Raw genomic sequence first — 23,255 nt, 5'->3', positions numbered from 1 at the left:
TACTCAGAGATTGTTAGAATGTGGAACTCCCTACCACAGGGAGTGATTGAGGCAAATAGTGTAGATGCATTTAAGGAGAAGCTAGATAAGTAGATGAGGGAGAAAGGAATAGAGAGATGTGCTGATAGGGTGAGATAAAGTAGGGCAAGAGGAGGCTCTTTGATCCAGTGGCAGGGGGGTCCAAGACGACTGGAGACCAGGCACTGAAATATGGGCCTAGTTGCCTACGGTGAGATGTTGGCCGCAGGCTCGGTGCTGGGTAGCACCCTTGATGGTTGGTGGTCTGAGGCTTGGTTGGGGGCAGGCATTCGGAGGGTCAGTGGCCCACTGGGGTTCAGAGTGGGAGGGCAGGGAGGTCACAGCCATGGTACTCATCACGTGCTGGAGGAGGAGAGGAGGCCAGGTCACCAGTGGGGAAGGAGAGCTCCAGTCATTGCTGAAAGAGGGGCCCATTTTTCACTTGGTTATCAAAAACATCGTGACAGGCATCACCTGCTTGTGTGATAGCAGAAGGAAAATGACACAGGGTTCAATCTCCAACTCCCCAAAATACACACAGGTTATTGCACATGTTCTCGCAAATAGCAGCCCTTTCAAAAGCCCTACCTCATCCAGGTCAATTACTCCAGTAAACTAAAAATAAAAAGGAAATACTGCAAATGCTGGAAATCTAAAATAAAAATAGGCAATGCTCTAGTTGTGACATTTCAGTGCATCGATGATTTGTAGCCCACATAGAATGTTAAAGTTGCAACTAACATGCTTTGTTGGATACATTTCTCTGCAGTGGATCTGTTGAATTTTAGCATTCTTGTAATTAATTAGCGCAAGGAGTGCGGGGTTGCAGCCCCACGCTCACTATTCGAGCACAGACATGTGCGTCAGTCGCAGATTTGACATGATCTGCCAGAAACGTCAATCATTGATGGGAGGGTGTGCCCAGACCGGGTGATTGACAGCTCACCCCCGGACAGGGAGGGCGGTGCGCAGGCTCTCGCGAGACGGCTTGCGCTCGAGTTCTGGGGGCAGAGACAGTCACAACCCAATGATAGGACCTGCAACAATGTCCTTTCTCTGCAGAGCTGCCGCGTCTTCGCTCTGTGCCTTCAAAACCCTGCCTTATGCACTCAGTGCAGCCAGAGCGTACAGCGCAGGTAAGCTGTGCATCTTCCTCCCCCGCTGGAAATAAACCTCCCCCAATCTTTGCAAACTGGAGGACAGAGAGCTCGGGGCCTTCTGCAGTGCACGGGGAGAATGCAAGCTGCTCCCCAAGAGTGAGTGACCTTCCGAATTTAAAGACCGTAGAGGAATAGATGACGGTGCAAATGAACCGCCCACCCTGTTTGCAACTGAATAATTCGGGAGTAATGTCGCAAATGCAGCCCGCAATGCAAAGCTGGAATGCAAGAGTCTGCTATGAACCCCCTCGGATAATGATGTGTTATTAATGTATTTTTTTTGAAGCAGATTAAAAACAAGCAGCCACCTCCCCCCCTTCTTTCATATCCCCCCAAAAATGCAAATTATATTTTTAATGTTGTTGTTCTCCATGAAACTAGGGCTGTAATTCTTCTACAGCAACCAGTCCCAGACTAATATCTCTGGAGTGTGATGCTCAGGGAGCAGCCCCCAATTTAAAAAAATATAATGTCTTGCATTTCTATAGCGCCTTTCATAGCCACCCAAAGCGCTTTACAGCCAATGAAGTACTTTTTGAAGTGTAGTCACTGTTGCAATGCGGCAACCAATTTGCGCACAGTAAGCTCCCCAAAACAACAATGTGATAATGACCAGATAATCTGTTTTATTGATGTTGATTGAGGGATAAATATCGGCCAGGACACCAGAGTTAACTCCCCCTGCTCTTCTTCGAAATAGTGCCATGGGATCTTTTATGTCCACCTCAGTTTAATGTCTCATCTGAAAGATAGCACCTCTGACCGTGCGGCACTCCCTCTGGACTGCACTCCACTTTTTAAAAAAAGGAGGGAGAGAGAAAACGGAATTATAGACCGGTTCGCCTGACATCGGTAGTGGGGAAAATGTTGGAATCAATTATTAAAGAAATAATAGCAGTGCATTTGGAAAGCAGTGACGGGGATCGGTCCAAGTCAGCATAGATTTATGAAAGGGAAATCATGCTTGACAAATCTTCTAGAATTTTTTGAGGATGTAACTAGTAGAGTGGACAAGGGAGAACCAGTGGATGTAGTGTATTTGGACTTTCAAAAGGCTTTTGACAAGATTAGAGTGCAAAATTAAAGCACATGTATTGGGGGTAATGTATTGATGTGGATAGAGAACTGGTTGGAAGACAGGAAGCAAAGAGTAGGAATAAACAGGTCCTTTTCAGAATGGCAGGCAGTGACTAGTGGGGTGCTGCAAGATTTCGTGCTGGGACCCCAGCTATTTACAATATACATTCATCATCATAGGCAGTCCCTCGGAATCGAGGAAGACTTGCTTACACTCTTAGCATGAGTTCTTAGGTGGCTGTACAGTCCAAAACGAGAACCACAGTCTCGGTCACAGGTGGGACATACAAACAGGGGAAGGGTGGGTGGGGAGTCTGGTTTGCCACACGCTCCTTCTGCCTGCGCTTGATTTCTGCATGCTCTCGGCGACGATACTCGAGGAACTCCGCGCCCGCCCGGATGCACTTCCTCCACTTAGGGCGGTTTATGGCCAGGGACTCCCAGGTGTCAGCAGGGATGTCGCACTTTATCAGTGAGGCTTTGAGGGTGTCCTTGTAACGTTTCCTCGGCCCACCTTTGGCTCGTTTGCCGTGGATGAGTTCCAAGTAGAGCGCTTGCTTTGGGAGTCTCATGTCTGGCATGTGAACTGTGTAGCCTGCCCAGTGGAGCTGACTGAGTGTGGTCAGTGCTTCAATGCTGGGGATTTTGGCCTGGACGAGGACGCTAACGTTAGTGCTTCTGTCCTCCCAGGGGATTTGTAGGATCTTGCGGAGACATCGCTGGTGGTATTTCTCCAGCGACTTGAGGTGTCTACTGTACATGGTCCATGTCTCTGAGCCATACAGGAAGGCGGGTATTACTACGGCCCTGTAGACCATGAGCTTGGTGACAGTTTTGAGGGTCTGGTCTTCAAACACACTTTTCCTCAGGCGGCCGAAGGCTGCACTGGCGCAATGGAGGCGGTGTTGGATCTCATCGTCATTGCCTGCTCTTGTTGATAGGATTTAAACAAAGGAATTGAGTGTAATATCTCCAAGTTTGCAGATGACACTAAGCTGGGTGGCAGTGTGAGCTGTGAGGAGGATGCTAAGAGGCTGCAGGGTGACTTGGACAGGTTAGGTGAGTGGGCAAATGCAATATAATGTAGATAAATGTGAGGTTATCCATTATGGTGGCAGGATATTATCTGAATGGATAATAGATTAGGAAAAGGGGAGGTGCAACGAGACCTGGGTGTCATGGTACATCAGTCATTGAAAGTTGGCACGCAGGTACAGCAGGTGGTGAAGAAGGCAAATGACATGTTGTTCTTCATAGCGAGAGGATTTGAGTATAGGAGCTGGGAGGTCTTACTGCAGTTGTACAGGGCCTTGGTGAGGCCTCACCTGGAATATTGTGTACAGTTTTGGTTTCCTAATCTGAGGAAGGACATTCTTGCTATTAAGGGAGTGCAGCGAAGGTTCACCAGACTGATTTCCAGGATGACAGGACTGACATGAAAGATTGGATCGACTAGGCTTATATTCATTGAAATTTAGAAGAATGAGAGGGGATCTCATAGAACATATAAAATTCTGACGGGATTGGACAGGTTAGATGCAGGAAGAATGTTCCCGATGTTGAAGTCCAGAACCAGGGATCACAGTCTAAGGATAAGGGGTAAGCCATTTAGGACCGAGATGAGGAGAAACTTCTTCACGCATGTGGAATTCACTGCCACAAAGTTGTTGAGGCCAGTTCGTTCGATATATTCAAAAGGGAATTAGATGTGGCCCTTATGGCTAAAGGGATCAAGGGGTATGGCGAGAAAGCAGGAATGGGGTACTAAAGTTGCATGATCAGCCATGATCATATTGAATGGTGGTGCAGGCTCGAAGGGCCAAATAACCGACTCCTGCACCTATTGTCTATGTTTCTATGTGTCAACCTAGATTTATGTGCTCAAGTATCTGGAGTGGGACTTGAACCCACAACCTTCTGACTGCGAGAGTGCTATCCACCGAGCCACAGCTGACACAACAGTTGTTAAAATAGGGGGCAGTGCATCGCTGGGACTAGGGACTGTGAAGTTGAGCGATTGTTTGAACACCTACACTGTTCTGTTCGCCAGCTCGTTGATTTCAGTATTAAGAGTTGGGGTGGGAAAGAGTGTTGAGGTCACTTCATAACGTTATAACATTCCAATATTAAGTATGAAAGTTCCGAGGAAGCTTAATGCCCTCTTAAAATGTGGCTTTCCATCAGGCTCGAGTTATTATGCAACTGGCACAAACTCCAATTGTGCGAGAGACCACCCGTTGAAGGGGATCTCGTGCCACTTGTGTGCTTGGGCCTCGGCTCAGTGCAGCCACCATAGATGGCACTCCACACTCCAAGTCCCAAGCTACCTGTCAGCCATGTTAGTTTTAAAATATACTGCAGAATCTTGGGCTGCGAGCAACCATTGTTTTCATTCGTTCAGGGCGTCGCTGGCAAAGGCTGGCATTTATTGCCCATCCCTAATTGCCCTTGAGAAAGTGGTGAGCTGCCGCTTTGAACCGCTGCAGTCTGCGTGGTGAAGGTGCTCCCACAGCGCTGTTGGGGAGGGAAATAAACTTCTTTGTGGTGGTTTGGTACAACTGAGTGGCTTGCTAGGCCATTTCAGAGGGCAGTTAAGAGTCAACCGCACTGGTGTGGGTCTGGAGTCATGTATAGGCCAGACCGGGTAAGGGCGGCAGATTTCCTTCCCTAAAGGACAATAGTGAACCAGTTGGGTTTTTACAACAATCCGCTAGTTTCATGGTCACCATTACTGATAACTAGCTTTTCATTCCAGATTTATTTAATTAACTGAAGTAATTATTATTTCAACAATGGTAGCTCTCGACCCATTATTCTACGTGTTGGTGAAGGGGGTCAGTTTGTGCAACACAAAAACACTTGTGAGCCCGGAGGAGGCCGACCATTTATTGGCCGCTTCACATTGGCCAAGGGATTTAGTCCCTGGACAGCAGGCAACTGAGTACCTGGCGTTTTTAATTTGCGTTTAACAAAAAGCTAGAATTTCAGCCCATGTGTATGAGAACTGAGGGAGTCAAAGTCTCATTTTATTGATTATTTTTGTGGTAAAGCAATTCTACTGGAAGTAGCCTGACGCAGTGAAACTTGGCTGCAGTAGCCAACTTGAGGGCTTGTTTCCAATGGGTTGCCCTATGCAAGTTCGGGATTGAATCTTAATGTTTCGAGCCTGTTTTCACTGCATCAATTGTGAAAATACAAATAATTATTTAAAGCAAAATTTGAACCATTTTGAATTGCATAGATAAGGTTGATTGATTTGATTCATGATTAATTACTGTAGTAGAAGAAAATGCATATTTGTCAAGTTTTTAAAAATGTACATTATGTAGTGCACGTAATTAGCGTGTTACATGCATTGTAAAGTTACTTTTGGACTAACTATTTAATAATTTGCTTCCCAATTTCTCCAGTGCTTCTAACTGTAACATCCTGGTTCATAAGCCAACCCTCCTGTGTCATTTTGTGACCTTTGTACCTAGGTGTGGGAGCAGCGCTTGCCATCTGCAACATTATTTCCCCTTATCCCCCAGTTTTCTCCCTTGCACACACCTAGGAATGGTTCCACAGGTGTGTATCTCCCAAATGGCTGTTGATGTGTGAGCCTAGACAATGCTATTGGACAATGGGGCATTGCAACCCAGCCTGATCCGGTCTTGCCCAATGTTTGCATATTTTCTGGTAAACATCACTGGTTAGTGATCGGGAGTGGAAACCCTGTCTGATGTTTCTCCCATTCCTATCCTGTGAGTGCTACCCTGGCGGAGGTGGGCTAATGTGACATAGGCCAGGGTTCAATCCTGGCAGCTTTTAGGAACATTGGGCCCAAGTTTTGGGCTGCGCCGCCGACCTGGATGCCCGTATTTCGCGCCACAAAGTGCGCCTAAAAAAAACTCAGATTCTCCGGCTCCCTGTTGGTCCTCTGCAGCCGGGCGCGGCGCAGCACGAGCTGTGGGGGGCGGAGCTATGTCCCTGCGCTGAAAACAGTGCCAAGTCCTCTGCACATGCGCGCTACAGTGGGTGCGCATGTGCAGTAGCTCCAGGCGCCCAAAACTGTGTGGGAGGGGCCCGAAGCACGCAGCCCCTAGCCGAATGGCCTCACTGGGGCTGCATGAATAAGGCTGCCTCCCACGCCCAGCTCCTGCTTCCTCCCGACCCGACTCGACTCTTGCTTCCCCGCCCAGAACCGACCCCGATCACGACACCGACCCGACTCCCGCCCCCCCCCCCCGCCCGACCCGTGTTCTTCCCCCACCCGACCTGACCTCCCTCTCCCTCCCTCCCTCCCTCCAGCCCCCCTCCCTCCAGCCCACCCCCCCCCCCGGCCCCGAACTGAACCCGACCCGCGTTCTTCCCCCCCCCCCCACCCGACCTGACCGCCCTCTCCCTCCCTCCCTCCCTCCCTCCAGCCCACCCACCCCCGACACCGACCCGTGCTCCCCCCGACCCGACCCAACGCCTGTAAATCTGCTGCTGGGGAAGGGTCCTGCCCAAAGTCTTGGGCCCGGCCCGTTCAGCCTCCCCCTCTTTTTCCCCCCCCCCCCTCTTTTCCCCCCCCTCCTCTTCCCCCCCCTCTCTCCCCCCTCCCCTTCTCCTCTCCCCCACCTCCTCTCCCCCACCTCTCCCTTTCCCCCCTCTCCCTCCCCCCCTTCCCCCCTTTCCTCTCCCCCCTTCTCCTCCTTTCACCTTCCTCCCCCTTCCCCCCCTTCCCCCCTTCCCCCCTTCCCCCTTCCCCCTTCACGCCCTCGCCCCTTCCTCAACACAGACACTGACAGAGAGTGAGAGACACACTGGGGGGACATCCCAGCCCGCTGTTGGAGGGCTCCCGGTGCTGCAATTGGTAATTAGAAAATGTTTTATTTTTTTTTAAATTATTTCTTATTAATTTTTTTGGTTGATTTATTGATGTTTTTATCATTTATTATTTATCATTTATTATTATTTGTAAAACTGGCTCTTTATTTGTTTAATGTTTGTAAACTTCCCTTTAAACCGCCCCCCCCATTCCCTACGCCTGATTTGTAACCTACGCCTGATTTTCTAAAGTGTAGACAAGGTTTTTTCGAGCGTACAGAAATCTTCACTTACTCCAAACTAACTTAGAATGGAGTAAGTTTTCACTGCCGAAACGTTGAAAACAGGCTTAAGTGGCTGGACACGCCCCCTTTTGAAAAAAAAATTCTGTTTCAAAGTGAAACTGTTCTAACTGACTAGAACTGGAGCAAACTAAATGCCGAGAATTTGAATTTCTAAGATGCTCAGTTCTACACCAGTTGCTCCAAAAAATCAGGAGCAACTGAGGCCGAAACTTGGGCCCATAGGAACAGGAGTCGGCCCTTCGAGCCCGTTTCCATTTTCTTCTTGCTCAGAAACGCACCATATGGTACATTTACCACTGAGCCATTTGGCACCACACTTTTCTTCTGGCAATGAATTGGATGATTGTGGTGGAGTAGCATTCTGTCATTGTATATGAATCAATATTCCTGGAAAATAAATATGGGAAGAGGGGTAAAAAGCTTCTATGCAGGTCATTTATGTCTCCATCCCTCATCCATGCCTTTGTTACCTCCAGACTTGAGTATTCCAACTCACTCCTGGCTGGCCTCCCACATTTTACCCTATGTAAACTAGAGGTGATCCAAAACTCGACTACCCATGTCCTAACTCACACCAAGTCCCGCTCACCCATCACCCCTGTGCTCCCTGACCTATATTGGCTCCCAGTTAAGCAACGCCTCGATTTCAAAATTCTTATCCTTGTTTTCAAATCCCTTCATGGCCTCGCTCCTCCCTATCTCTGTAATCTCCTTCAGTCCCACAACCCTCCGAGATATCCGCGCTCCTCTAATTCTGCCCTCTTGAGCATTCCTGATTATAATCTCTCAACCATTGGTGGCCGTGCCTTCTGTTGCCTGGGCCCTAAGCTGTGGAACTCTCTGCCTAAACCTCTCTGCCTCTCTACCTCTCTCTCCTCTTTCAAGACGCTTCTTAAAATCTACCTCTTTGACCAAGCTTTTGGTCACTTGTCCTAATTTCTCCTTGTGTGGCTTGGTGTCAAATTATTTGTCTCATAATACTCCTGTGAAGCACCTTGGAATGTTTCTCTACATTAAAGGTGGTATGTAAATACAACTTGGTCTGTTTTGGAGGACTCAAGTCCATTGCAGTAATATTTAAAGATTGCCACAAGCTTCAGATCTATTTGTCTTTTGGAATCAGTTATGTAAATAATTATTAATGTGCTGCTTTTGTCATTCTCACTTCAAGATGCCCAGTACCAACATATACTCGTGGAGAAAAAGGGAGAGAATAAGAATGTCGGGTTTATCCAGCTCAATCGGAAGAAAGCTTTGAATGCATTGTGTGACGTATTGATGAAGGAAGTCAGTCAGGCACTGGACGCGTTTGAAGATGACCCTGCAATTGGAGCCATTGTCCTCACAGGAAGTGAAAAAGCATTTGCAGGCAGGTACCCAGGAAGACATTCATAAAGAAGTATGATCAGGGCAGTTTTATATTTTCTAACATTGAGGAATTTTATAGGAACTTAGGACTTGCTAGATGCTAAAAAGACTACGGTCCATCTAGTTCGCCTGCCTAATCCTGGTAGTCGCTTGATATAACGATATTGGAGTTGGTGACTATCATCATCATCATAGGCAGTCCCTCGGACTTGCTTCCATTCTTAAAATGAGTCCTTGGGTGGATGAACAGTCCAATACGTATAAGGTGGCCAAGGTTAGTGGGAAACTAGAAGATTGGGAAAATTTTAAACGACAGCAAAGAATGACTAAGAAAGCAATAAAGAAAGGAAAGATAGATTACGAAAGTAAACTGGCGCAAAACATAAAAACAGATAGTAAAAGCTTTTACCGATATATAAAACGGAAGAGAGTGACTAAAGTAAATGTTGGTCCCTTAGAAGATGAGAAGGGAGATTTAATAATGGGAAATGTGGAAATGGCTGAGACCTTAAACAATTATTTTGCTTCCGTCTTCACAGTGGAAGACACAAAAACAATGCCAAAATTTGCAGGCCACAGAATGTGGGAAGGGAGGACCTTGAGACAATCACTATCACTAGGGGAGTAGTGCTGGACAGACTAATGGGACTGAAGGTAGACAAGTCCCTTGGTCCTGATGCAATACAACCCAGGGTATTAAAAGAGATGGCTGAAGTTATAGCATATGCATTCGTTATAATCTACCAAAATTCTCTGGACTCTGGGGAGGTACCAGCAGATTGGAGATCAGCTAATGTAATGCCTCTGTTTATTAAAAAAAAAGGGGGGCAGGCAAAAGGCAGGTAACTATAAGCCGGTTAGTTTAACATCTGTAGTGGGGAAAATGCTTGAAACTATCATTAAGGAAGAAATAGCGGGACATCTAGATAGGAATAGTGCAATCAAGCAGACGCAGCATGGATTCATGAAAGGAAAATCATGTTTAACTAACTTACTGGAATTCTTTGAGGATATAACGAGCATGGTGGATAGAGGTGTACCGATGGATGTGGTGTATTTAGATTTCCAAAAGGCATTCGATAAGGTGCCGCACAAAAGGTTACTACAGAAGATAAAGGTACGTGGAGTCAGGAAATGTATTAGCATGGATAGAGAATTGGCTGGCGAACAGAAAGCAGAGAGTCTGGATAAATGGGTCCTTTTCCGGTTGGAAATCAGTGGTTAGTGGTGTGCCACAGGGATCGGTGCTGGGACCACAACTGTTTACAATATACATAGATGACCTAGAAGAGGGGACAGAGTGTCGTGTAACAAAATTTGCAGATGACACTAAGATTAGTGGGAAAGCGGGTTGTGTAGAGGACTGAGAGACTGCAAGGAGATTTGGATAGGTTAAGCGAATGGGCTAAGGTTTGGCAGATGGAATACAATGTCGGAAAGTGTGAGGTCATCCACCTTGGGGGGGAAAAAAAACAGTAAAAGGGAATATTATTTGAATGGGGAGAAATTACAACATGCTGTGGTGCAAAGGGACCTGGGGGTCCTTGTGCATGAATCCCAAAAGGTTAGTTTGCAGGTGCAGCAGGTAATCAGGAAAGCAAATGGAATGTTGGCCTTCATTGCGAAAGGGATGGAGTACAAAAGCAGGGAGGTGTTGCTGCAACTGTATAAGGTATTGGTAAGGCCGCACCTGGAGTACTGCGTGCAGTTTTGGTCACCTTACTTAAGGAAGGATATACTAGCTTTGGAAGGGGTACAGAGACGATTCACTAGGCTGATTCCAGAAATGAGGGGGTTACCTTATGATGATAGATTGAGTGGACTGGGTCTTTACTCCTTGGAGTTCAGAAGGATGAGGGGTGATCTTATAGAAACATTTAAAATCATGAAAGGGATAGACAAGATAGAGGCAGAGAGGTTGTTTCCATTGGTGGAGGAGACTAGAACTAGGGGGCACAGCCTCAAAATACGGAGGAGCCAATTTAAAACCGAGTTGAGAAAGAATTTCTTCTCCCAGAGGGTTGTGAATCTGTGGAATTCTCTGCCCAAGGAAGCAGTTGAGGCTAGCTCATTGAATGTTTTCAAGTCAAAGATAGATAGATTTTTAACCAATAAGGGAATTAAGGGTTGTGGGGAGCGGGCGGGTAAGTGGAGCTGAGTCCACGACCAGATCAGCCATGATCTTATTGAATGGCGGGGCAGGCTCGAGGGGCTAGATGGCCTACTCCTGTTCCTAATTCTTATGTTCTTAATACGAGAGCCACAGTCCCGGTTACAGGTGGGGCAGATAGTCGTTGAGGGAAAGGGAGGGTGGGACTGGTTTGCCGCATGCTCTTTCCGCTGCCTGCGCTTTGTTTTGGCATGCTCTCGGTGTTGAGACTCGAGGTGCTTGACTAACCACAGCAATCAATCTCTTATCAATTAGTCTACAACAGACCCATACATGAGGTGAGGAAATTTCCAGTGGTGGAGAGCTTTGGAAGCCACAAGCCCAAAATCACCTGTTCCCCTCAAGCTTGCTACACTCACTACATGTCCTGTCTCAAATTACTCATATGCTCGATCCCCAAAGCGGTATTTTATGAAGGAAATCTATTTGCATTTGATTATTCAATACGTAACCCTATTTTTTAGTAGAAAGGCTATGTCACTGCAAATCATGTGTATTTTAACTTGAGCTCATCCAAAACTCTGCTGCCTGGATCCTGACTCTCTCTAAGTCCTGCTCACCCATCACCCCAGTACTCGCTGACCTTCATTGGATCCCTTGGTTTTTTAAATTCACATCCTCGAGTTCAAATCCCTCCATGGCCTCGGCCCTCTGTATTTCTGTAAATTCTCTCGCTCTACATCCATCCGAGATCTTTGCGATCTTTCCGTGCCTTCAGCCGTCTAGGCCTTAAGCTCTGGAATTCCCTCTCTAAACCTCTTCGCCTCCATCTCTCTCTCTCTCTCTCAGCTAGGATGCTGCTTCAAACCTACCTCTTTGACGAACTGTTTGGTCACCTGACCTAATGCTTCTTCTTTGACTCGGTGTCAATTTTGTCTGATTTACTCTCCCGTGAAGTGCTTTAGGTCATTTTACGACTGTTTAAGGAGCTGTGTAAGTTGTTGTTATATCTTGCACTTGTAACCTGATTCATGTTTCATTTGATCTTTTGGTAGCTGGTGCTGATATCAAGGAGATGGAGAACAAAACTTTCCAGGAGTGCTATGCTGGGAACTTCCTTTCGCACTGGAACCGGGTGGCTACAGCAAAAAAGCCCGTGATTGCTGCTGTGAATGGCTACGCTGTAGGTAGTGCTGAGCGTTGGAAGTTGATGCTTTGCGCTTGTTCTAGCTCTTTGAGTGTGCATCCATCTCAAAATGTGTTCGGGCACCGTGTTCGGTGGGCGGGAGCGCAGCTGATGTGGCGATGTTGCTATCTGGCTAAGTTATCTCATTTCTCACTGGCTCACTCCAATGTAGATCCCAGTTTTGATTGATATTAAAGATTAAAGTGTTCCTCAGAGGGGACAAGTTTCACCAGTCTTGGGTCATTTTCCAGGATGGCGGGAAGTCTAGACGATTGAAGGGAGCAGGCTGCTGCACTGTTTAACCATTCCAAGTGTCAGCTGTGGGTCAGTGGGCAGCAATCTCGTCTCTGACTCAGAAGGTTGTGGGTTCAAGTCCCAATCCAGAGACTTGAGCACAAAAATTTAGGCTGACACTCCAGTGCAATGTTGAGGGAGTGCTGCACTGTCGGAGGTGCCGTCTTTCAGATGAGACGTTAAACCGAGGCCCCGTCTGCCCTCTCAGGTGGATGTAAAATATCCCATGGTACTACCTCAATCAACATCACCAAAACAGATTATCTGGTTATTATCACCTTGCCGTTTGTGGGAGCTTGCTATGTGCAAATTGACTGCCGCATTTCCTACATTACAACAGTGACTACATTTCAAAAAGTACTTCATTGGCTGTAAAGCCTTTGGGACGCCCGGTGGTCTTGAAAGGCGCTATATAAATGCAAGTCTTTCTTTCAAGTAGTGGTCTTGCATCTGTTTTTTTTTTTGCACCAACCACAAGACTATTACTTCGACTGTTACTCTGTTGATTACAGAGAACATTCTCGATGGTAAAGGCAGCTTATAATCAAGCCATCTAGACAAGAAGTTCAATTGGCTGTCTGTGCTGAGTTAGCTGACCTGAGCTGAGATTGTAGCAGGGACACTTGCAATTGTTCTTGCTACTGCTGAGCAAGGCTGTGTAGCATCAGTCCCGAGATTCCGCACTGGGCCATGAGCTATTGACGCATCCTGAAAACGACGTGTTTGTCCGTCGGGTGAGGACGGGAATGGGCTCGAGTATGACATCCCCAAGACTGATTAACCCGCCATCACCCACTGTCTGGATGCAAGACAAGAAGAATGGCCACTTGGATGCGTTACCAGAGAGTGATTGGCACCTGGGAAAGAGCAGGCCCACAAAAGATAATTGGCAAAGGCAAATTTGTTGCAAGAAAAGCTGCATACACCATCAGACAGGAGACTGGTATATAGCATTCTGTACCTCCTCCCCTACCAGTTGCAAGGTCAACAGCCAGTGTAACAGTCACTCGCCGATACTCAAATAGTACTGATCTTGTACTAGCCGAAATGAGGGAGTTGAAACTCTGCATTTATGGAGCTCGTATTGAGTAGCAAACTTACTAAATGAACACATTATTCCTCGACTGAGGAAGACCCTAGCTCGTTAGCAACACGCAACTTCCAAGGTTGCAAACACCTACCTCGGAAGTGGAATAGTGTACCAACACTCCGCTGGGAGGTCTGACCTGTGATAAATGTCTCGGATCAATGTAAGTGGTTAGTCTCCTGTGTGGAGTAAGAAAGAAAGACTTGCATTTATATAGCGCCTTTCATGACCACCGGACGTCTCAGTGTTTTACAGCGAATGAAGTACTTTTGGAGTGCTGACATTGTTGTAATGGGGAACAAAGAAATGGCAGACCAATTGAACAAGTACTTTTGTTCTGTCTTCACAAAGGAAGACACAAATAACCTTCCCGATGTACTAGGAGTCCGAAGGTCTAGTGAAAAGGAGGAACTGAAGGATATCCTTATTGGGCGGGAAATTGTTTTGGGGAAATTGACGGGATAAATTCCCAGGGCCTGATACTCTACATCCCAGAGTACTTAAGGAAGTGGCCCTAGAAATAGTGGATGCATTGGTAATTTTCCAACAGTCTATTGACTCTGGATCAGTTCCTATGGACTAGAAGGTAGCTAATGTAACACTACTTTTTAAAAAAGGAGAGAGAGAGAAAACGGGTAATTATAGACCAGTTAGCCTGACATGAGTAGTGGGGAAAATTTTGAACTCAATTATTAAGGATGAAATAGCAGCACATTTGGAAAGCAGTGATAGAATTGATCCAAGTCAGCATGGATTTATGAAGGGGAAATCATGCTTGACAAATCTTCTTGAATTTTTTGAGGATGTAACTAGTAGAGTGGACAGGGGAGAACCAGTGGATGTATATTTGGACTTTCAAAAGACGTTTGACAAGGTCCCACACAAGAGATTGTTGTGCAAAATCAAAGCATATGGTATTGGGGGTAATATACTGACGTGGATAGAGAACTGATTGGCAGACAGGAAGCAGAGAGTTGGGATTAACGGGTTCTTTTCAGAATGGCAGGTAGTAACTAGTGGAGTGCCGCAGGGCTCAGTGCTGGGACCCCAGCTCTTTACAATATATATTAATGATTTGGATGAAGGAATTGAGTGTAATATCTCCAAGTTTGCAGATGACACTAAACTGGGTGGCGGTGTGAGCTGTGAGGAGGACGCTAAGAGGCTGCAGGGTGATTTGGACAGGTTAGGCGAGTGGGCAAATACATAGCAGATGCCATATAATGTGGATAAATGTGAGGTTATCCACTTTGGGGGCAAAAACACGAAGGCAGAATATTATCTGAATGGCGGCAGATTAGGAAAAGGGGAGGTGCAGCGAGACCTGGGTGTCACGATTCATCAGTCATTGAAGGTTGGCATACAGGTACAGCAGGCAGTGAAGAGTATAGGAGCAGGGAAGTCTTACTGCAGTTGTACAGGGCTTTGGTGAGGCCCCACCTGGAATATTGTGTTCAGTTTTGGTCTCCTAATCTGAGGAAGGACATTCTTGCTATTGAGGGAGTGCAGCGAAGGTTCACCAGACTGATTCCCGGGATGGCAGGACTGACCTATGAGGAGAGACTGGATCGACTGGGCCTGTATTCACTGGAGTTTAGAAGGATGAGAGTGGATCTCATAGAAACATATAAAATATAAAATTCTGACGGGACTGGACAGGTTAGATTCAGGAAGAATGTTCCCGATGTTGGGGAAGTCAAGGACCAGGGGACACAGTCTAAGGATAAGGGGTAAGCCATTTAGGACTGAGATGAGGAGAAACTTCTTCACTCAGAGAGTGGTTAACCTGTGGAATTCCCTACCGCAGAGAGTTGTTGATGCCAGTTCATTGGATATATTCAAGAGGGAGTTGGATATGGTCCTTGCGGCTAAAGGGATCAAAGGGTTTGGAGAGAAAGCAGGAAAGGGGTACTGAGGTGAATGATCAGCCATGATCTTATTGAATGGTGGTGCAGGCTCGAAGGGCCGAATGGCCTACTCCTGCATCTATTTTCTATCTTTCTATGTAAAGTGGGAAAACAGCAGCCAATTTGCGCACAGCAAGCTCCCACAAACAGCAGGGAAGCTGATGACCAGATAATCTGTTTTTGTTACATTGATTGAGGGATAAATATTGGCAGGGACACCGGGGATAACTCCCCTGATCTTTGAAAAATAGTGCCATGGGATCTTTTACGTCCAACTGAGAGGGCAGATAGGACCTCAGTTTAACGTCTCATCTGAAAGACAGCAATTCCGACAGTGCAGAGCTCCCTCAGCACTGCACTGAAGTGTCAGTCTAGATTTATGTGCTTCAGTTCATGGAGTGGGACTTGAACCCACAACTTTCTAACTCAGAGGCGGGGGTGCTACCCACTGAGCCACAGTTGACATGTTTAAATTCAGAATCTCCTCATTGAACAGCATACCCCATCGACACCATTGTGCGCGCTGTCTGTTCTAGCTGAATCCTTTGGCCCTGAAATTCAGCCATGGACTATTAGCTGACTAACTCCTCAATGTATTCATCCGCAATTCCACTCCTAGCTATCTTAGTGGTTAAATGGGTTAAGGCATCTGCTATAATCGCGTGGGTTCATTTCAGGGTCTTTTCCGACTTGATCCAGTTTCTCCACCACAATGCTGAATAATTGTGTTGCTCATTCTACAAATTGGAAACATTTTAAATCGAGACGTGGTGATTCTTACCATCAGGGATTGGAGAATGAAAGAATGATTGTATTGTTGTATTGTGCATTGTTCTGATATAAATATGAAGAATTTGTAACTAATTTGGAACTTTGGCTGTAGCCTCTGGTTATGTCCAAGTGAAGTAGTAAGTTGCTCTGATTGTACCAAATTAAAAAGGGGGCTGGAGAAGTTCAGCGAATGTTAACGCGCGACTCTAACCTTTCTGTTCTGCAGCTCGGAGGAGGCTGTGAGCTGGCCATGATGTGTGACATCATCTACGCAGGCGAAAAGGCACAGTTTGGGCAACCGGAAATCTTGTTGGGAACCATTCCTGGTAAATGTTATCAGTAGGTAAACGGTAAAGTTTTACGAAAGCACGATACTGCGGATGCTGGAAATCTGAAATAAAAACAAACCATGCTGGAAATACTCAGCAGGTCAGGCAGCATCTGTGGAGAGAGAGAAACAGAGTTAATGTTTCAGATCGATGATCTTTGGGTTACTGTTGGGTTACAGTGCTCTATAGTGGAAACCTGCCCTTTGAAACCCTCTATTTGAAGGTTTGTCCATTCAGGGTTATGTGCAGCTAACAGAAAGCCTGGCACCAGTCACATGCTATATAGTGGGAACTTGGACTGTTCAGCACTGTGTACTACAAGTCTCTCCAACGATAGTAGTTTTGGATCAAAAACTTCTGTAATTAAGTTTCTATTTAAAATTTTATTTGGTATTGAAACCCTGCTAAATATTTGCTGTGTAGCTTACGGAGATGACTGTGTATTTTGACTCTATATTACTATATTGAAAATAAGTATTTCAATGTTGCAGCCAGAAATTTTCCATTACTTTCCTGCCACTTACTGGGAGGATATAATGGTGTTCTGAAATCTGAGATCAGCTGATACTGTGTATTGACGACGAAATCCTCTCTCTGGCTCTGTCATTCACAGATATTCCAAATCATAGAATGATGCAGCAGAGAAAGAGGCCATTCGGTGTCGGCTCTTTCGTCCCACTCCCCCGATCGTTCCCCACAGCCCTGCACATTTTTCCTTTTCAAGTATTTATCCAATTCCCCTTTGAAGTTATTATCGAATCTGCTTCCACCGGCCTTTCAGACAGTGCATTCCAGATCACAACATCTCACTGCGTACATTTCTTTTCCCTCATTGGACAACATATTGATAAGAGCTCTGCAGTAGGCCAGCTGTAGGTCAGTGGAAAATGTAACTGGATTAATTGTGTCATATGAAATGTATCCTTGAGTTTCATCGTTTACATACTGCATCGTCTGCAATTGTGACTCACGCTTGCCATTCTCCCAATGCCAAGCAGTTTTTTAATAGGATGTGACTGCTGCCAATGAAATAAAGTAGTTAGGCGTATGCAGTTCGTTTTTTTTGGACAGGACTGCTGCCAACGAACTGGAAGTAGTTGCACATGCGCAATTGCAGTGGGGGTTTTTTTTTGTCGCCAGACTTCCCAAAATGAGGATTTGGAGAATTTTATCAGAACCTTTTAATTTAAAATAAAATTCGAAGTGACAGATCCAATGACAGATAGGCATGAGGCTTAATTGTAAATTCAAAACAAAGATGGAAATAAATGCACTGAAATCTGACTGAACATTTTGTGAGAGTATAAATGATCCTATTCCAACATGAGAAGCAGAGCCACTAATGCTGAACTGGAGATGGTGGGAAAGGAGAGTGTGACTGAAACTGAATGATTAGTGGATATTTCAAGATTTCACATTTAAAGATATGTGTGATCTGCCAGGATTTGTTCGTCACTCTGTTCTGGGACGTGAGCATTAGGTGAAAACAACTTGCAATGGACTCCGTCGCGCGATGTGGTGAAGGTTATTTTTTAAATTTGGGAACTGACAGTTATACGCAGAATGGTTCTGCGCAGCTTCCGAACGGTCGTTTGCAGGAGTCACTCCCGATTTTATTAAAAATTTTTTTTTTAAAGAGTCTTTCTCGCCGGATTTCTCACCGATTGGTGGGAGAGAAAGGAGGGGAAAGGGTGGGGAAAGAGCTCGCTGCTGGCGAAATGAAGAAAATAAAAATGAAAAGTTTGATCACTGCTGCCGAAACCGAGCCGTGTTGGGAGAAGGAGATCAAAATTAAACGTTGAACCAACACTTATGCCGCTGCCGAACTGAAGAAAATAAAAATGAAAAGTTGAATTGGTTAACTGTAACCTTAATGATTCTGAGCAGCTTCCGGTTCGATGGCAGCAGTCACTCTGTTTTTAATAAACCATTGCAGAAAGTAGAGATTGCTGGCTGTGGAGTTTGATCTCCCTACAGATGTAAGATCTAATTCTGCAATCTATACTCCCAGGGGAGAAGCCACGCTCAAAGAGAGTACGGTGGGAAGGTTTGTAGCCAGATTATCCGACTCAAGCTTCCTGTAAGCATGGCTCCCATTGATAGGATCCCTGAAGCTGCCCCTATAAAGTTTTGTGTCGACTGTGTGTCACTCTCAGCGTATGTGTCTGTTGCACAAAAACAGTCCTGGTTAGCATAAATATCTCAGAAACCAATAAACACTAACGCTTAGTTCACTGTCTTGGAGTATCTCATAAAATTACATCCACATTACCAGTTTGCGTGCCGCCTCTGGTCTCTGCATTTCTGTGCGTAGCACATACTGCACCTGCACCATATTCTGAAACTCCGTGTGATCAGCTGCAGTAAAGATCCCCCCAAAACTATTTGTCCATGGTGGCTGAGCGAATTGCTCTTGACTGGTATTTTAATACCATCATGAGGCGCAAGTCACGCGCTATTATTTGAAAGCAATAGTTTTTGAAAGGGCCAATTTCAAACGATTGGAAAGGGTGATCGGGAAGCCGCTGTGTAATTATATTTTGCCGTGTGTGTGTTGTCGGTCATGCTCAGGAAAGAGCTATTTAGTGTCGGACAATTGAAGCATTGGTGGTCCGATGATGGTCAAGCTGCAGTGTGTTTTCTCCGGGTCAGGTGCTGGTGGAACGCAGCGTTTGACCAAAGCAGTCGGAAAGTCACTGGCAATGGAAATGGTCCTCACTGGAGATCGGATTTCAGCTCAAGAAGCCAAAGCGGCAGGTATGGTGTCTAGCAGTTGTTGGATTCTTGCAGCTTCTTGCTCTCACATTGGCTCTTGCATTCTCCCTTCCACCAGCATCCAGAGGTATCTGGAGAAGTGATGCTCTGTTAAATGTCAGTCTAGCTCTATCGGTAGCACTCGCGCCTCTTCAGTCAGATGTTTGTGGGTTAAGCCCCACTCCAGGGATTTCAGTACATATTCTAGGCCAGTGTAGTACTGAGGGAGTGCTGCACTATCAGTGGTGCCGTCTTTCAAATGAGATGTTAAACGTGAAGCCCCATCTGCCTGCTTGGGTGGATGTAAAAGATCCCACGATGTCCAAGCCAATGTTCGTAGCTGAGTAAACGCCATCAGAAACTCTCAAACCCGCGACCTCTACCACCTAGAAGGAAAAGGGCAGCAGGCGCGTGGGAGCGCCATCACCTGAAAGTTATCCTCCAAGTCACACACCATCCTGACTTGGAAATATATCGCCGTTCCTTCATCGTCGCTGGGCCAAAATGCTAGAACTCCCTCCCTAACAGCACTGTGGGAGCACCTTCACCACACGGACTGCAGCGGTTCAAGAAGGCGGCTCACTACCACCTTCTCCAGGGCAATTAGGGAAGGGCAATAAGCGCTGGCCTTGCCAGCGACGCCCACATCCCATGAGTGAGGGGGAAAAACTCTGATTATCTGCTCATTCCATTGCTGTTTGTGGGATCTTGCTATGTGTACATTGGCTGCCACATTTCCCTACATAACAGAGCCTATACTTCCAGAAAGTAACCACGGGTTGTAACGTGCTTCAGGATGTTCTAAAGATGTGAAATGCCTACTCAATAAGTGCAAGCTCTTACATAAAACAATGCATCAGGAAGTGAATGGGCAATGTATAATGTATGTACCTGTGAGTAGGTTTGTAGAGCTGTTGAATTGTGAGTGGCTTCGCCTGAAACAGCCAACAACTATTTTCTGTAAAACCATAAATCAAGTGCACCCCTTATTAGCGGGGAGCACTAAAACCAACAATTAAACCAATTAACTTTTAACCAGAAACACAAATCAAATTAAAATTTGGTTGCCAGGGGTGATGATGCACTCCTGTGAGTATCGGATTCAATAAGAGCCCTGGGATTGATTCTTTCCTGACTTCAGGGCATTTTTTTGCTTCAAGGTATCACTGCAGTTCTGCTTTATGATTAACATTTTGAACATACAGAAGACCTTGTGATAACTGTCAAAAGACCCACATTTTATTTCCTGTCATCTGAATATGCCTGACAAAAATATTAAAATTTATGCGATTGCATTCTCTGATGTATTCGAGACAAAAGAAGTAAAGTGAATGCAAGATAGTAGGACCTGTGATTTACTGAGGCAAAATAACACATACAGGTTGTGCTATCAGTCCGAGACACAAAATACACAGCTTTTGAATTGAGACGTGGATTATTCAGTTCACCTAGCTAAACTCCGAAGGTGTTTCCCTGGTTAATGATGGCTTTTGCTTTCAAAGGGCTCGTGAGCAAAATATATCCAGCAGCTCAGGTGGTGGAAGAGGCCATAAAATGTGGAGAGAAAATATCGTCCAACTCTAAGCTTATTACAGCAATGGCAAAGGAGGCAGTCAATGGTGGTAAGCAGATTAATCCTTTAACCCTCATGACAGGTACGTTGGCATTGTGGTTCTGTCACTGGGCTAGTAATCGAGAGGCCTGGACTAATGCTCCGGAGACGTGAGTTCAAAACCTACCATGGCAGCTGGGGAATTTAAATTCAGTTAATTAAATAAATCTGGAATAAAAAGCTAGCATCAGTAATGGTGTCCATGAAACATACCGGATTGTCATAAAACCGCATCTGGTTCGCTAATGTCCGTTAAGGAAGGAAATCTGCCGCCTTTACCCGGTCTGGCCTATATGTGACTCGACCCACGACAGTGTAGTTGACTCTTAACTTCCCCCTGAAATGGCCTAACAAGCCACTCAGTTGTGTAAGATCCACCGTCCGTTGCGAGGGCAAGTAGGGATGGGCAATAAATGTTTGCCGCCGATGCCCACATCCCGTGAAGGAATTCAAATGACCTCAGCACAGTACTGTTCAAGTAGCTGATGAGGCCTGAGATTAGCTTTACCAGATGTTGGCTACTTCCTGCAATGATTTGCAGTGTTTATGTGTAATTTGGGAGGGTTTATTTAATATTGAGATTTATTTGAAAAGGTTTTTTAAATGTGTAATTAGTGACCAAATCTATTTACTTATTTTAGAAAATGATTGTTAGTCTAGTTTCAGAATTGGCGGGCGTTCTCAAATTATGCAGAGGATTTTGCTGGTTAAGTAACTCTTCGGTTTCCCTTTCAGATTATTTCAAAGTCCAAATTTTTAACTAACTTTTCACTTTTGAAATTTTTTTTTCCAATTGTTACAACTAATGTTGACTTCTTGATTACATTTCACTGCCACACCATTGTGATGCTCATCAGCCTCTCGCTGATGTTTGTGCTTGTGTGAATTTTAAGCTTAATGGACATAACGGGATAGCCCGTGCAGTGACGGTAAATATACTCCGCTCTCTCCTCTTGGTTTTACCCTGGGGCGAGGAGATTTGAAGTTTGGCTTGTGCATACGGTCCCCACAGAATTGATATGGGACTTGAATTTTGGCCCTTGAACAAGTCACTTCCTTTAAGTCCATTGCTGTAGCTCTTTCATTTTGGGTTTGGAGGTTGTGAAGCAGAAATAGGACAGAAATGGAGAATATTATCAAAAAAAAATCTCCATTATAGCTCCGAGGAGAAGTGATGGAGCTCACTGATAGTGTAAAATTTTGGTTTGCAAAAATTCTATGAAGGAGGGAGGACTTAACCGTATTGGAGTGATTTCCTAATTACTTTCCTATTTTGTCGCTGGCAAATTGAAAGTAACACCTGCAAGAATTACGGTCCTTAAAATAACGCCACGTTTAATAGCTTTGATCCGCTGTGTCTGCTTAACAATTCTGTACTTTATTCCAGCTTTTGAATTGACATTGGCAGAAGGAAACCGATTGGAGAAGCGTTTGTTTCACTCGACCTTTTCCACCGTAAGTAACCTAAATTCAGTTAACCCAGGATTTCATTCTCATCTACCGAGACGTTCCAATTATGCCGTGTAAACTCTTTGTTACAGAGCGACCGGAAAGAAGGCATGAATGCATTTGTTGAAAAGCGGAAGGCTAATTTCACTGACCAGTGAATGTATTAACCAAGTTCTGAATCTCAACGGGAACTGAATTATTGACGTCACTGAGAAAGCTGGAAATTGAGCAGATCTGGGGTGAAGTAATGAAAATAACTCAGAATCCTACAACTACAGTAACACGTTTCCTGATTTCAAATAAATATTATATTTCTAATGCTTCTGTATTTTGGTTTTTTTTCTCTAAGGTAATGATGGGAGGCATATGAGCAATGATTGAGTTTTTAGTAACCTTGATTCAACAACCATTCTGTCAGATCCTGTGATTTCAGCTATTATTTTTGTCGAGTATATTTTTTGCACATATTAAATATTTGGCACTTCAGTCGTCATTCAGTCATAGGCAGTCCCTCGGAATCGAGGAGGACTTGATTCCACTCTTAGCATGAGTTCTTAGGTGGCTGTACAGTCCAATATGAGAACCACAGTCTCTGTCACAGGTGGGACAGATAGTCGTTGAGGGAAAGGGTGGGCAGGGAGCCTGGTTTGCCGCACGCTCCTTCCGCTGCCTGCGCTTGATTTCTGTATGCTCTCGGTGACGATACTTAGCACTTTGAGAGCAGACAAACCAATGTGTAGAGTATGTGGAATGACCTCTGTTATTGCAACAGCCTGGCAGATTCCAGCAAGTGTAAGGTAACAGAATGGAGGTCAACTTTTCAAATCAACTTTCATCACAATTAACTGCATCTGAGACTGCAATGGAATTCGTAATATGTCATTGGTCTTGATAATTTGGTGGAAAGCTGTAGCTTAAGGAGCAGTTTCTTTGTACAAGAATGCTGTTTTAGTCATTCTTGATTAACCAGTACTAAAAGATTGAAACCATGCCATGTGCTCCTTCCAGTGGATTCTGCTCATCTTAATCATCAATAA

At 45.3% G+C, this 23,255-nt stretch overlaps 1 protein-coding gene across 1 annotated transcript; it reads left to right on the top strand.

Annotated features, from left to right (window-relative positions):
- The first annotated feature begins 992 nt into the window (after positions 1 to 992).
- Positions 993 to 22,536, top strand: echs1 (enoyl CoA hydratase, short chain, 1, mitochondrial). Its single transcript, XM_070865377.1, has 8 exons — positions 993 to 1,154; positions 8,523 to 8,720; positions 11,885 to 12,012; positions 16,301 to 16,400; positions 19,056 to 19,160; positions 20,660 to 20,779; positions 22,157 to 22,224; positions 22,311 to 22,536. The coding sequence occupies exons 1-8, from the start codon at positions 1,046 to 1,048 to the stop codon at positions 22,374 to 22,376; spliced, it is 894 nt and encodes a 297-aa protein (XP_070721478.1). The 5' UTR covers positions 993 to 1,045; the 3' UTR covers positions 22,377 to 22,536.
- The last annotated feature ends 719 nt before the right edge of the window (positions 22,537 to 23,255 follow it).

Source organism: Pristiophorus japonicus, chromosome 22 (genome assembly GCF_044704955.1).
Source record: "Pristiophorus japonicus isolate sPriJap1 chromosome 22, sPriJap1.hap1, whole genome shotgun sequence".
Lineage (NCBI taxonomy): Eukaryota > Metazoa > Chordata > Chondrichthyes > Pristiophoridae > Pristiophorus > Pristiophorus japonicus.
Note: the sequence above shows the minus strand (reverse complement) of the source record. Positions and strands in the feature narration are given on the sequence as shown.

Bases quoted from the DNA above. Each gene is read 5' to 3' on its own strand.
- echs1 (XM_070865377.1), top strand. From the start codon at position 1,046: ATGATAGGACCTGCAACAATGTCCTTTCTCTGCAGAGCTGCCGCGTCT. The intron at 8,721-11,884 runs GCAGGTACCCAG...ATCTTTTGGTAG, and splicing joins AAGTGAAAAAGCATTTGCAG to CTGGTGCTGATATCAAGGAG. The intron at 12,013-16,300 runs GTAGGTAGTGCT...TCTGTTCTGCAG, and splicing joins CTGCTGTGAATGGCTACGCT to CTCGGAGGAGGCTGTGAGCT.